Source organism: Vidua macroura, chromosome 4 (assembly GCF_024509145.1).
Source record: "Vidua macroura isolate BioBank_ID:100142 chromosome 4, ASM2450914v1, whole genome shotgun sequence".
NCBI lineage: Eukaryota > Metazoa > Chordata > Aves > Passeriformes > Viduidae > Vidua > Vidua macroura.
The window spans coordinates 16160818-16175342 of NC_071574.1; the positions used below are offsets into that span (position 1 = coordinate 16160818).

A 14525-nucleotide genomic window follows, 5' to 3' on the forward strand; every position below is an offset into this window, starting at 1 on the left:
GTAGTACAATCAACATCACTGCTGGCCTCTAAGCAATTTCCCTTTTGGATTTTACCCTGGGCAAAGGGTAGGTAACAATGTTGCAGTAGTTTGGTCATGACAAGAGTGGTGATGAAATACCAGTACAGTTACTAACACAAGCAAATTACTTGATTAGCATTTTGGGCCCAGCACCATATAGCACTGAGGTCAGCAGGAATTTTTCCATTGGTATCAGTGGGTTTCCTATTAGGTTTGCATTACTACTTACAAGCTCAGCAGCTGAGCTGACTAAATATGCCAGGCAGGTTAACATCTGGTTTAAGAACATTAAAGAACATGTTGCAGAAACCAAAACTGTCTCCTAAACTGTGCTTGTGAATTAACTCTTCGGGTTACCTTTGCTTTCTATAAAGGAACTTTCACTCCTTATGAAACCTTGTATTACATGGTCACTCCTTGTGTGCAGCTGGTCTCTACAGGTAGAGCAGGCAGAACACCAGACTGCAAGTGCTGTGACAAAGGAACAACATTATCTTTTTATCCATATTCCTACAAAGAGGGTGTTAAAAGAGAGGCTATTTCTGGATCACTAATATGTTTGTCTAATTTGAGTTCTCCATCTTTTTCCTCCTCAGAAGTGAACATCCATTGGCTCAGCTGTATTGCCACTCAATCATGGAGCATCATCATTTTGATCAATGCCTTATGATCCTGAATAGTCCAGTGAGTGCTACATTCCTATGTATGCTGAAGGAAACTATTTTACTTTATATTTTTAGCTTATGGATAGAATCCTACCCTTATATGTTAAGTGCTTGTTATTCCTTTTTGGGTAAAGAAAGCAAATGCAGCCAACATGGAAATCACAGTTTTGTTGCTGAATGCCACCAAAGCCTTCCAAGTGCTGCCTGATAACAGCAGCCTTTCTAACATCCTTCTGAGTACCTGCTTCCTTGGACTAAAGGAAACAAAAGGTTTTGTGCCATTTTCACGACCTCTTACGAACCACCAAACAAACCCCAGTCCTTCCCCTCACTTCAAAAAACATTCCAGCCTACACATACACAAAGCAGCCCCGATGAGACCAAACCAAACACTGCTCATGTTGACATTCCAAAGTGAAGCCAAACCTAAGTTTAGTAAATATGCAAATAAAACTACATTCTTCTGGTTTGATGCTATTAACTAATTCTCAAGACCAGTTATTTAGCATTCACAATCCTTTCAAAGAACTGCTCCTTTTGTGCTACAGGTTGTGGTACTTCTGGCATCCTTTGTATTGTAGTGATCCTTTCCTATTCGGGAAGGCAAATATGGAAAAACAATTGAGGCGAGATCCATTTCACCAGCTCTGTAATGTTTTGGTTTAATAGGGGGCTCCTGAGCTCATATTTCTATTTAATAACTTGTTATTTATGCTGCTTCATAAAAGGAAAATACTTTCATTTACTAGAGATGTATGGGCAGGTACAGGAATCTCTTATAATTCCTCTGCTTTAAGGAAGGGAAGGAAGAGGAAAGAGAAGCTGTGATACAGCCAGTCACAAATTTAATTTTAATGAATTATATGTACTTGAAGGCTTTGATGTTGCTCTGCTTGCAGTTTCATTTTGCAATAGTCAGTGATGATGTTGCTGCTGTGCAGCTTTCTGCCATTACTTGAGAAGACATTTTTAAACTAGGGCATCTGCAAGAGGAAGGAGGGTAGAAGAATGACCTCACATATCAGCAAGCAGCTCACAATGATTTGGTGACTTAGAGACACTTAAGCAAACTGGTGTGCTGCTGCCCATTTTACTGATAGCACTGTGTTTGGCTTTTTTTGCAAAGGGAAATCAGATTCTCAGCAGCCTTTCCATTGAAGAATACAAGGCTACATTGAAAATGATAAAACAAGCCATTCTTGCCACAGACCTGGCACTATACATCAAGTAAGTCAGAAGAAACTTTGGCTGAATAATTGCTGCTGGATATTGGCATCATGTCAGCATCCTGCAAAATCTTTTGGTTTAACTTCTTTTTAAGGAGGAGAGGAGAATTTTTCGAACTTCTTAGAAAAAAGCAGTTTAATTGGGAAGATCCCTCACAAAAGGAGCTATTTCTGTAAGTAAAAGCAGAATAATCAAGAAATCAGTTAATATTACTGGGTACCCAATTTCCTATGCCATGTTGCTGTGGACTTCATTAAACCCAGCAGGTCTTTGTGCTCTGGGCCTGTACAAGCTGGCATTGTCACACAGATCACTGGATTCCCTGGGTCTGAACTACTAAGTGCGCAACCTGTATAAGAAACTTTGTTGACTAGCATGTGGAGTTACATTTGCTTTAATTTCACTTGTTTTTCTGACTTGATGTTCCTTGAAATTCTATTTTACTAGTCACTCGACTTGGTGGCTACATACGTTTCACATAGAGTAATTTATTCCTTTCTTTCTGTTTGTTCTGCAGAGCAATGCTGATGACTGCTTGTGACTTATCAGCCATAACCAAACCATGGCCAGTTCAGCAGCGGGTAAGTGTTTAATTTTTGAGATTTCCTAAATGCAAACTGCATTAAAATTTGTTTCCTCCACCCAGTCCTTATTGCAAAGGCAGTGGTGGACTGCTGAGCTGGAGTCTCGTGATGTGTGTAGGGGGCTAATATGATATATCCTAAGGAGAGATAGGAACCACTCTTGTTTGTAGGTAGCAAGCAAACTTTTAGAGCTCTCAATGAGTGAAATATCTTACAGATTGCTGAGCTTGTGGCTACTGAGTTCTTTGATCAAGGAGATAAAGAGCGGAAGGAACTCAACATAGAACCCACGGTAAGTGGCAGAATCACCTCTTGCAAAATGTCTTTTGGAAACAGCACTTAAAATTTCTCCCACTGACCACACTATAGGACCAGCTCCTTCCCTGTCTTCCTAGTAGTTTTGTTCTGTGGTTCCAAAACACCAATAGTGTGTCATTATCTCTCAACCAGAAGAACAGACAGTATGATTTCCTTTAAAGTCAGTATTACTAAATGGGCTAGGAAATACATTCCTAAATTGGTACCTATATGCAGCTATCCAAACCCAGTAAGTTTGCCTGGTTATTTGGGCTCTGTCAACCCAAAGCCAGTCTCCTGAGGGAAGTCATGCAGTCCAATTCCCTTCATTGTAACACATTGTAATGATACCCCACTGTGCTGAGCTTGCTGTGCTGTTTAAGGTGCTGCTTTTTAATTCCAGACTCTCTTCGGTTTTGGTTGGGTTTTTTATTTAATGCATTAAACTACAGAGCTTGTTCACTTATTATCTGCAGGATCTAATGAACAGAGAGAAGAAAAACAAAATTCCCAGCATGCAGGTTGGATTCATAGATGCTGTTTGTTTGCAGCTGTATGAGGTATGGTGCCTAAGGAAGAACAGCAAATATCTGAAACCAGAGCTGCTCACTGGTAGACACAGGTTAATAATTAAAATAAAAACCAAATTAAAAACTAGCCCCTTAGTTAGAAAGTATTTTTATTTTATAATAATATGGTTCATTATTCTGTTGAAGAAATTATTATTTTAATATTTAAAATCAGTTGTATATTTGTCTGACTAATGTATTTTGTCACAATTTTTTTAAACCTAGTTAAAATGCTGTGCTCTGTGCAATTGGTGTTATGTCCCTGGGTTGTATTCTGGATTATCAGGGAAAGTCACAAACTAATGCTTTGACCTCTAAGGAAAGAATGGTATCCAGGTAGTGCATTGATAGAAAATGTTTAAAGAATTCAGAATTCGTTATACAAAAGGTGATATGCTATGTATAGGAAATTGACCCAATTTTAACACTGCTCATCCCATTCTTTTCCTTCTCTTTCATCACACACCAAAGCATTGCATGAGATAATTCATTGAAATGCTTTTCACAAACTGGTCACAAACTGTATGAGAAGCTGCTTGGTCAAATACAGTGTGAAAAACAACATAATGATTTCTGGGGTTTCTTTAAGCCAGTACAACATTGGAGTGAAAGTCTGTTTATTTGAATTGTACAAAGTATTTTACAGAAACCAAGGAGATTAACATAAAATCAAATCCTTAAGAACCTTCCAGTGGAAGAAGCAGGATGATTACTTGAATTTTTCCCTCTGACAAAATTAGCTTTTCTGAAAAGGATGCACATTCACCAGTTTAAAGGAAACAGGGATAGAGAAAGGGAGGTAGCTGCTACTAGCTGCTATCCCTGAAAATCAAGTGTTTCTGTGCTGTAGAAACTGTCAGGAAAATAAGGCAGCCTTTGCTTTGAAGCCTCAGAAAACTGTGTCCAGTAGGCGGTAGGCCATTGAAAGAAGACTGAGTTTCTCCGCAAAGGTACAGTTTGGACAAACAGAAAACTTTAACAGAATGCCTGAGCAGACTTGAATGCCCATTCTAGAGCCTGAACATCTATATTTCTCCCTGTTAGGGGGGAGCTTTACCTTTCTATTTATGAAAAGACCAGAAAAACTGGAATTACCTACTCTGAAATATGCGCTGCTGCTTGTATCTACAGTTACCAAGTGATCCTAGTCCAAATTGTACCCATGTCTTGTGTTAGCTAACCAGTGCATTTAATGATCTACAAGTCTTCCTCTAAGTTCAGAAATCTGAAAAAAAAATACAAGAGATGTGTTTCATCCTCCATTTTTAAATTACAAATTGAATGCAATCTGTTTTCTGTGTTCTCAATTTATTTCAGGCCCTAACGCATGTGTCAGAGGCCTGCTCCCCTTTGCTGGATGGCTGCAGAAAAAACAGGCAGAAATGGCAAGCCTTGGCTGAGCAGCAAGAGAATCTGATTAATGGAGAAAGCAACCAAGGCAAACGGAACTGACATGCTGATTTCACCACCATAAGCTCAAAAACAAGTTCACATAGGAGACATGGTAATAGGGGAGTACTGCATTTTGCTAAACACTGTATGAATTTGGCTTATGTTTTGCCACTGCTGTATTATTTTTTCCACATTTCAAGATATAGCATGACTGTGAGATGCCAAGGTTATCTGAAGACAGTATGTTTCTCTTATTACATCTGATTGAGATGGAAGACGACCTGCAGGGGTGGTTTTTGCTACCCCACCCCACAAGAAGGTATTGGTGCAGGCACTGACTGTGCCCAAGAGCCTGTTGCTTTACAGATATACATAGTTGTTTAGTGATCATGTTGTGGCCAGTATCTGAAAGACTACTGCATTTTGCACCTTTTCCCTCCCTCCTCCCATCTTGCTGTGTTATTTTATAGAAGTATTGAGTAGTCTTGCCTGTTGTCTTTCCAGAGGTTCAGAGGAAAGACTGGCACTCAGTCTGGAGAGCCTATTCCAAATAAACTATTGCTAACCTCTGTCAGAAAGCACAACTGGGCTCTGAGGTGAAAAACCCCAAAATCTGTGCACCCAATAGAGTTTGGGTTTTTTCCATATTAGACGGATGTCTTAGCAAATGTGTTATTACAGCTGAAGAAATTTCTAAGATCCCTGTGAATTACTAGGCAATGGGAGTCTCAGGAGTTCTGTTGTAGAGGTGTCTGAGCTCTCCATGCCCAATGGAAACTGCTTGAGACCAATGAAACATCCCAATGTAACGGACAGGCTGCCATGGAAGAACAGCTCCCGTAGAAAGCTGCAAGAAGCACACAGAGAAACGGAAACAAAACAGGATTGGTTTTGTACACTGACTTTAACTTCATTTGGAAGTTGATTTTAACATCATCTAACCAACAGACTGGATCACAGGCAGAAGAGAGTGACTGCAAGAGGTGAAAAGCTGAATCAGAATGATGTAGGAAGGGCACACTCCTGGTGACCATCAATGACTGATTCTTCAGGCCACTGTTACTATGAAACGGCTATGACCACTTTGAAGAAAGTTTTATGTTAACATCTCTTAAAAGTCATTTTAACATTAAAAATGATTAATCATAGTGTCTTGAAGAAATAGGAAAAAAATAACCAAAAGTAAAAATAGCCAACAGTGCTACAGGGATTTGCCATTTGTATGTGAGGCATTAATGTTCTGTAAAGTAAGAAATCAATTAAGTTGCATCAGTTAAAAAAAAAAGTGTATTATATAAGTGAAGATGATTAATAAAAATGGTTTTGAATTGGAATCAATTAAAGAAAATATACACATTGGACAAATATCAAAAGAGGACTACAAGGAGAGTATTATTCTTTAGATGGACAGGATAAGGAGATGAATGCCAGCAGTCTAAAATGCATTAGCAGCACCCATAACTTTGGCTCTTTGGCTGCACAGAGACACATGAAGTGTTCAAGTTTTTTAATCTGTAATAAGTATTTTTTAGTTAAAATCAGCATCTGGCAAAAGTAGCGCATTTGGCAAAAGTAGCACATTTGGCACTGGACTTTGAAGTGAGGGAATTTAGTTCTATCACAATATTCCAGGAAATTCTAGTTGTAAACTGCAATAAATTCTTCATCCCAGGAGATTGTTAACCCAACTTGTAAGAGCTGGTCAAAAAGAGAAAACTCCCCCTTTTTATCTATTTCTTCATTTAGATAAACAATGCCAGAAGCTAAGAAAAGATGAAGCAAATGTTTCAAAATGTTTGATGATACTGAGTTATAAAGTCAATATTTTTTTAAATGTAGAACAAGGTATTCTGACAGTAAGCCACCCTAAATTATTTGTCACTGATTAAGTCCTATCTCAGACTTCTCTAGTGAGCACCAATAATAAATGATTGCAGCTGTGAATTTGAAAGCATTTTTCTACAAGAAATATTTCTCCTTATTCTGTCCCAATTAAAAAAAAAAGAAAATTAAAAAAAAAAGAAAAAAATAATGGATTGCAACACTCATTAAGAATTCCAGGACTGCTGTTTTGCAGTACTCCGTGTATGTATTTCTATGCCTACACAGTCTGCATGTGACAGCAGCCTGACCCTGCCAACACAACCCTCCAAAGAAAGGTTTTAGGTACTTTTTGATAAACAGAAAACTTTGCTTCAGGATTTCCTTAGTCCTTGTATAGTCTTTTCCTTGAGTGCTTGAGATACTGAAATATAATTATTATGCTCTCTGATGAGATACATATTTAATATAAATAGGAATAAAATATATGTATATAAAGGTGTATTATTGCTATTATGGTTGAGACTAGAAACTCATGGTGACAACACAGCAGATAACTATGATGATATCACAGTGTAGTGATGTAACTTTGACATTAATATTCCAGTATTTCTTTGTTATATTGTGTGTTCAGCAAAGCTTCATTATAACTAAATTTATAAATGCTATGAAGGAGTGCTGGATTCATACCTTTGACTTGAAAAAAAGGGCATGATGTTACATTTTTTTAAATGTTCGCTTAAAATGAACAGTTATACAGTATGTGCATATATTTAATTATATATCTGTACACATTTATCACATAGAATCTTTTCCACCATAAATGTTGGAACATACATATAAATACAGTTCCTAGTAAAGAAACATTTAAATATCATAACACGCATGTATCTGTATATATTTATACAAAACCAAAGCCTTTAAACTACTGGTTTAAGAACCTTAAAAGCATAGAGAGCTATATTTCATGAGATTCAAAGCCTGTACATAGTGTTTTACTCTGCCTGAAGGCAAAATCAAAGTGTGTCATGGCTTTGAGTGACTCAATTGCAGAAGCTGCTCCTTCCTTTCATAATGTAGATTGCGGACAATATGGGAAAAAAAAACCCAAACCTAACCTGGCTACAGCAGGTTTCCTGCTTGAAGTTCACGGTCTTTAGAATTCAACCTTTTCAAAGCCAGCTGGTGGATTACAGCTATGCAGCTGTCATTATTTCATCATGAGCTGTGTATCACATTATTTCAGTCTGCTCTCAAACACATTATATTGTCTAGCTGTAACAATCAGTTCTTACACAAGAAAACAGCTGAAATGGAGTTTATCACTGTCAGTTCAGCCTTAAGCCCATTGAAACCATTGTCACATTTGAGATTTAAATCTCTGGGTACAAGAATTTGTCCTACTAATTCTTAATACCACCCTCACTGAAGACAACTAAGTTAGTATCCTACTTGATCTCAGATACAAACATGTTTTCTTTCAAACTCACTCCACAGCACAGTTTAATGCTTAAAGTGCACTTTTATTTCTCAGTTTGTTCTGAAAAAAATTACTTGTGTTAACATACACAAAGTTACTGATTAACCCTACCTCTTCTAATTCCAAATAACAGTGAGACTCCTGAGCTGTAGGTTCTGTCTCTTTTCCAATAAATTAGCCACACATGCAATATTAGCTGTAGAAGGCCTAGGTTTTCTATTATCTCATATAGTTAAAGAAAGTAGGGGGGAAATAATGTAATGCTGACTTTGGAGATGGTGTGAATTTTTAATTAGAAGCAGTTTATAGTTAAGAGCAGATTCCTCATCTCTTCACTGAGCACATATACAAGTGTGCTACTGATAAAAGGAAACAATTAATTTCACTGATGATCAGCTGGTTTCTTCTCAGAAGAGAGAACCAAAGCCTGTTTATATGCATCACCCCCTGACAATTGGATGCATCTTTTGAATTCCAACCTAATACAATTTACCTGGTAGTGGCATGAACTGACAAATTCAGGGCACTTAACTAATTCATACATAAGGTTTGTCAAAACTACTAGGTAACTGATTTTCCAACCCATTATACAAAAAGATAATGAAGAATCAGGTCTAGGCCCTTAAAATTAGAGTGATCCAGCTGCTGTCCCTTCCAGTTATGCATAAGAATATAGCAAAGACTTTTTATGGAAAAAAATTGCATCACCTATAATAAATTCATGTGTTTTTTAAAGGTTTTTATAAAGACCTCATATTTCAAGCAAATTTATATAGTAGTATTCATTCAGAGTCATCTCTGTGATGCTGCAGGGTTTTTCTTCATGTTAAATTACATGCAGTTTACATTCCACAAGGTTTCAGCTTTATTTCCCAGTTCCCTGCTGTACTTTTTCAGGGGCTTGCACTAATTTAAAACATAAGCTTGAATAGCAGAATTAGTTTGGCCAGAGTATGGTAAATAATAAGGGCTGAGTTATTTTGGTTTGGACTTTGACAGGAAGAAGAAACATCACAGACTCTGTCCTGGTAATTAGTGACACTTGCTAAATGCAGCAAATTGTGACAGCAGGATATTTCATCTTGGTCATTGCAAGGTGAATGGAAATTGCACAGGAAAGTTTCTTCTCCACATAAGGAAGGTTGTTCCACAGAGAAACTCATATCTGAGTATCAATGTTTGTAAATGTGTATTTATGTGACAATGCTCTGTAATTGCTGGTTTTCACTATCTCCCACAGCACGAGCTTGGCATGCCAGGGCCTCATACATGCTCAGATGCCCACCTGAAGTCAATATTGTGATTCCCATTTACCTCAGGGGAGATGGGTTGTGCTGTATAGAAAGTGAAAGAATGGGTCAAATCCATCTTTTCTTACCTGTAAAGAGGAACCAAACCCTTATCCTTGGTGACAGCTGCCTCACCTGTTCTTTGCTGGTTTAGCTATTCCCACTGACACCCAAGGTACCTTACAGATGTAACTGAAGTTAGAATTTGAGTCCTCTTTGTATTCACATGGCAGACACCTAAATGTGTCTCCTAAAGAATTTAGTTTGAAATGCACTGTAAATAGTTTTAACATACATTCTTAGTCTAGTTTAATAAAAACTTTAATTACAATCACTAGCCACTAAGTTTGTCCATTTGTATTCTTCTAGCTTTTAAAAATACCTGAACAAATATGTAGTTTCTGGGCACAGTATTTTTGTACTAGGTTAAGGGATTTCTCTGTATATTATGTTTTGCCTTTAAGCAGTATTAAAGTCTTCTGATTGTCATGTGTTCTCTCTTGCTTCTGTCCTATGACTTCTTAGGATAAAGCTAGTTATATTACTTTAGAGAATCATTAGCCCTACTTACTGTACAGCTGCTAGAGAACATAAGGGTCAGCTTATTTTCTGTGGTCAGACTGCTGCTTATTACTTATTTCTTCATTCTTCTCTTTGTACTGTTTTCATGCTTTTTAAAATAAAAAGGATTATGTCAAATTTTACTGTTTGTTATAATTAATATTAATTATTGAGGTATAATTTTCAATGCCTGATTCAAATCATTGCTTCTGTAAATTTATATTTCATAGTAACTTTTCTAGGTCCTAGAAATCCTGAAGAGAAAAATATCTGTTAATATCAAGATACTTCTGAGTACTACTGAGGGCAGCCAGCAGTAAAGTAGTTCTTGTTTCAAAACCACAAAAAATAATTCGCGCCACTGACCACTAGAGAGCACTGGAGCTGCAACTCCTGAGAGCTGTCAGAAACCAGTTTATTTCTGTCAGAAATCAGAACCAGCAAATACAAGAGTTACACAGATGTATCCTCATCCTCTGCCCCCATAGATCAGTTCCTGGGGGATATCAATTGCAAGAGAGATAGAAATAGTCAGCCCAGTGACCTCAACCAAAACTGTGGAAAAATTTTTTTTTGACAACCAAATCCTTATCTTGCACAAACTGCTGATCCTAGAAGTAATTCTGGACTAGTGGGCTTCTTGGCAATTTCTCTTCTTTGCCTATTAGGCCCTTCACAGCAACACTTCTGGCTTGACTTTTTTTAGCTCTAGGCAAAACCAGGAAGTATGTACACCCCTGACAAACAGCAGGCTCATTCAACAAGTTATGAAGGGCCAGATTTAGCTCAGCACAGAACACAAGCACTGTTTGCTCAAAGAAACTGCAATTTATGAGTGCAACTGCACAAGTGCCTGTGCATATTGGCAAACATCAGGTTACCATTTACTGCTGGGACTACAACCTCTCCACCCCCTCACCAGCCCAGGCATGCTGCTGCCTGCTGGAGGTTTGAATTCCCTTCTGAGAAGTGGCAGTGTTTGCAGCAGGAGCGCTGGGATCCATTTCTTACCCAGCTCTGGAAAGAACACGACCTTGAGCAAGGGCATTTTTATTGAAGAGGTGAACGAACATCACACGAGGTCTTTCTCTTCTTGTACAGATCTGATGCCTCATTAACAAATGGAAAAGACAAAAGCTCTTTCCTCCAGCCACATTTTTAGCAGCAGTGGTGACAGCTATTGCATTTCACATTCCCATGAAACCTCGCCCTTTAAGATTTTTAGGAAAAACCTCACATGAGTGAGTTTGTCCTGATAGTAAGCTTTAGGGACAGACGTACGGAATCTCACAGTCACTGAGTTTTAGAACAGTAGCATTTCTTAGCACACACAGAACTTTAGAACCACTTCAGTTGAAAAATACCCCAGTTCATAATGGCTGTGAAATGGCTGAAAAATCTACAGTTTACATAGGTTTCTCTTGTTTAACACCATCAAATTGTAGGAAGAAAACCCATGGTTCAATCAACCAATAGTTTACATGTGATACATTTGCATATAAGCATTCAGGATGCTTTCATTTTGGTAGTTAATGAAGTCACTGGCAATTTATTTTACAATATATAGAGCTTATTAATGAAAGGAAGGTTCATTTCACAGATAAGTAGAGGGGTTAATTTGATCAAAGTCACATGGAAAGTCCATTTCTGAGCTGGAAAGAGCACCAGAACCTTGGTGTCTGTTCTGCTTTTACATGAGACACATGATGCCCAAACTAAGAAAGGAATTTTAATCTGAAACCATCTTTTCCTTTTGCAAATACAATTATTTAAATATCTTAGCTATCCAGGGTGCTCTCTTGCTATAATGCTGCACTTCAGAAGAACTCTGAAGCTCACTATTTTACAGATTAAATTAGATTCAAGCCACTAATCCAGATAATCACAAAAAACTTCCATGGAGTTTGGAGCTATATTATAACCAAGAGAAAAAGTTCACAATAAGCAAAAAAGTTATGTTGTAATGAGCTAAAAGTGCAGTTCAGATTTTGGAGAAACTGAAATGACTGATGCAGACTTTCAATACTGTACATTCTTAGTTCACTGGACTACAACTTGACCCCACTGTATGATCACATTTCATAGTCTAAACAAAAAGAAATTGGGGAATACAGGAATATTCAGGTATAAATTTAAACACCCTTAGAAAAGCCTGATAAAAAACTCCACAGGGTAACTGGCATATCAGTCTCTGTGTGGCAAATGTCTAATGGCAGTAATACTCAGAGATTCATTGAACATTTTCTGGAAAAGCACACTTACTTTTATTGGCAATTGTTCACTGTTGCCCTTTTTTTAATTGAAACAAGGCCAGATTCTATTATTCTATGTAATCCTGGGATTCATTTTAGCATATAGAAACTGACAAAATAAATACCAGGGTTGTTACTGTTTTAATCCTAAATTTTGCTTCTAGATTTTTTCAGCCTGGATCTTATTAACACCTGCACTTCAGTTCTCTCCAATAAAATACTCTCAAAAATGCAGCACTTTATGGATCAGAGCCATTACACAACAATTAGAAAGTAGTGTATACAGTTACGAGCAAGCTTTAAAACCCACAGCCCACTGCTAACTAATCACACAAATGGATCTATACTCACTGGAAATTTCTAGATAATCCTCAAATGCTGAATTCTCTTGCTGAACAGATTTCACATTAGCAGCATCCAGGAGATTCTCCTTGAACCAAAATAGAAGCAGAAATTTAGCAAACAGGCAGCTGGAGTAGGACAACATCTAGCTCATGCAGGATCTAATCCTGCTGCAATGCAACACCCATCTGCAATATGTACTTTGAAATTATTTCTCCAAGACATGGCATTAGTTAGGCTCCATCAAGCTCCTGGTTGCTAGGCCACCCACTGCTAGGCTTAAATTTGCTTTACTGGCATAGAATTGTCTATTTATCACATTGATACAGAATTGAGTATTGTGGTTCAAATCCTTAGTGAAACTTCCCACTAAGGGATCCATCTTTGCAACCCAAAACATAATGAAGAATCATTCAGTAGAAAACACTCATAAATACTGCACAATCTGCATGGTTTTATCAGGGATTAGTCTCTTTTTATATAAATGAATATTTTCATGAGTATATTATGTTTGTGGCACCAAGCTGGCACCAAGCCTTAACCAACTCAGCAGGTCTACTGTTCTAGCTAATTTTAGTAAGAACAACTTGAATATAAGCCGCTAAACAATAAACAGGGGAGATGAATACAACCCACTGCAAAAGCCTTTTTGTTACCCTGATCTTTGGAACTTCACTGTAAATTGCCATCACAACACACCTTGCTACAATATCGTAGATTGGCAGGATGAGGTTGGCATAACCATAGAAGTTAATAATTTATTGCCATCCACCTTATCTAAAGATCAAACTTCAAAGTTAGTAAGTTCGTCCATTTTCAATGTTCTGAAGACAGCACATTGGAGAAAGCCACAAAGCCAAGAACACACCCTTAGCTTTCAAAACTGTCATGAAAAAAGCAATACTAGAAAACAAGATTTCAGTGCACTATCAAAGAAAAACTGTAGTTCTGAAAACCACACAAGGAAGAGGGAAACAGAAGAAGGAAAAAGGTTGTGGAATAGTTCAACTAAGAAAATCTACAAAACTGATTTTAATTGTGATGTTAGAAGGAGAACGAGCTACTATAGGAAGACATAAGAACTCTAAATGAAGTGTAGTTTATGGTTCTAGTACATGTGAAAAACCAAAGTCATATTTTGTCATACTGAGCAACTCACATTATTTTAGACCTCAATTTTCTACCAAATACAGCAGAAGCTGCACTACAACCACTGCCAGAAGGAACCTTTCTGCAAAGACCGTAAAGAGAGTTACCAGTTTTGTTATGTGACAGCTTGGATGAACTATAACTCAACACTGGGTGATTATGTATATATACTACACAGATCACATAAGACTGCCAGTGATAACTACAAAGTCAAAATACACACCAGTGCAATAAAAACAGATAATCTGACTCTTAGAATAAAGTCTGCCCATTTTCTGAGCTGGCAGATGGGCATGCATTATTGGCACAGCGCAGGGCATGAGCGAAAACATTTTTTTAGTTATTCTGGTTATCAAAAACTGCGTGAAATTGTGGGAAAAAACCTCCATGTGAAAACTGCACACAAAGACCTAAATGTTGTTGTGAAATGCACATTGTGAGGTACTTCCCTCATCACCCTTAGGAGTAAACAGCTTGAATACCTTCCATCTGGCTGGTTTCTTCACTGAGTGCGTTATAATGAAGAAAATTTGTAGATGTTGCTGAGAATTTAAACTACATATATTAAAAAAGTGATTACATGAATAGAGGCTACCATCCCAATTTTCACAGCTCAGTGTTAGACAGGTGGCAAGAGGAGAGTTTTCTGAAACAACCTGCACACATTCAGTAAATCCTCTGCCCCATGCTTGTTATGCTGAACAGAGCAGACCCCAAACAAATTATAATGGACAAAGTAGAGACTTGTGTTTGTTTTGTTGAGTAAATAATATCACCTCCAGTTGCCTGAAGACTCTCCCACAAGCTTGAAAATGCAACTGAGGTAGAAAATGTCAAGCAATGTTGTTAGTATAATTATTAGTTTCACTAGACACA

General features: G+C 37.6%; 1 protein-coding gene across 4 annotated transcripts in view; it reads left to right on the top strand.

The window, feature by feature from the left end:
• Positions 1-10049, top strand: part of PDE5A (phosphodiesterase 5A) — a 50163-nt gene extending 40114 nt beyond the window's left edge. For 3 of the 4 annotated variants that reach the window (XM_053975151.1, XM_053975152.1, XM_053975153.1), the window contains exons 15-21: positions 618-705; positions 1813-1913; positions 2008-2085; positions 2431-2494; positions 2715-2789; positions 3271-3354; positions 4681-10049. In XM_053975151.1, coding sequence (XP_053831126.1) covers positions 618-705; positions 1813-1913; positions 2008-2085; positions 2431-2494; positions 2715-2789; positions 3271-3354; positions 4681-4815 — 625 coding nt within the window. In that variant the 3' untranslated portion in view covers positions 4816-10049. The remainder of the gene's footprint in view (positions 1-617; positions 706-1812; positions 1914-2007; positions 2086-2430; positions 2495-2714; positions 2790-3270; positions 3355-4680) is intronic. The other variant, XR_008436684.1, reaches the window with a different exon arrangement.
• The last annotated feature ends 4476 nt before the right edge of the window (positions 10050-14525 follow it).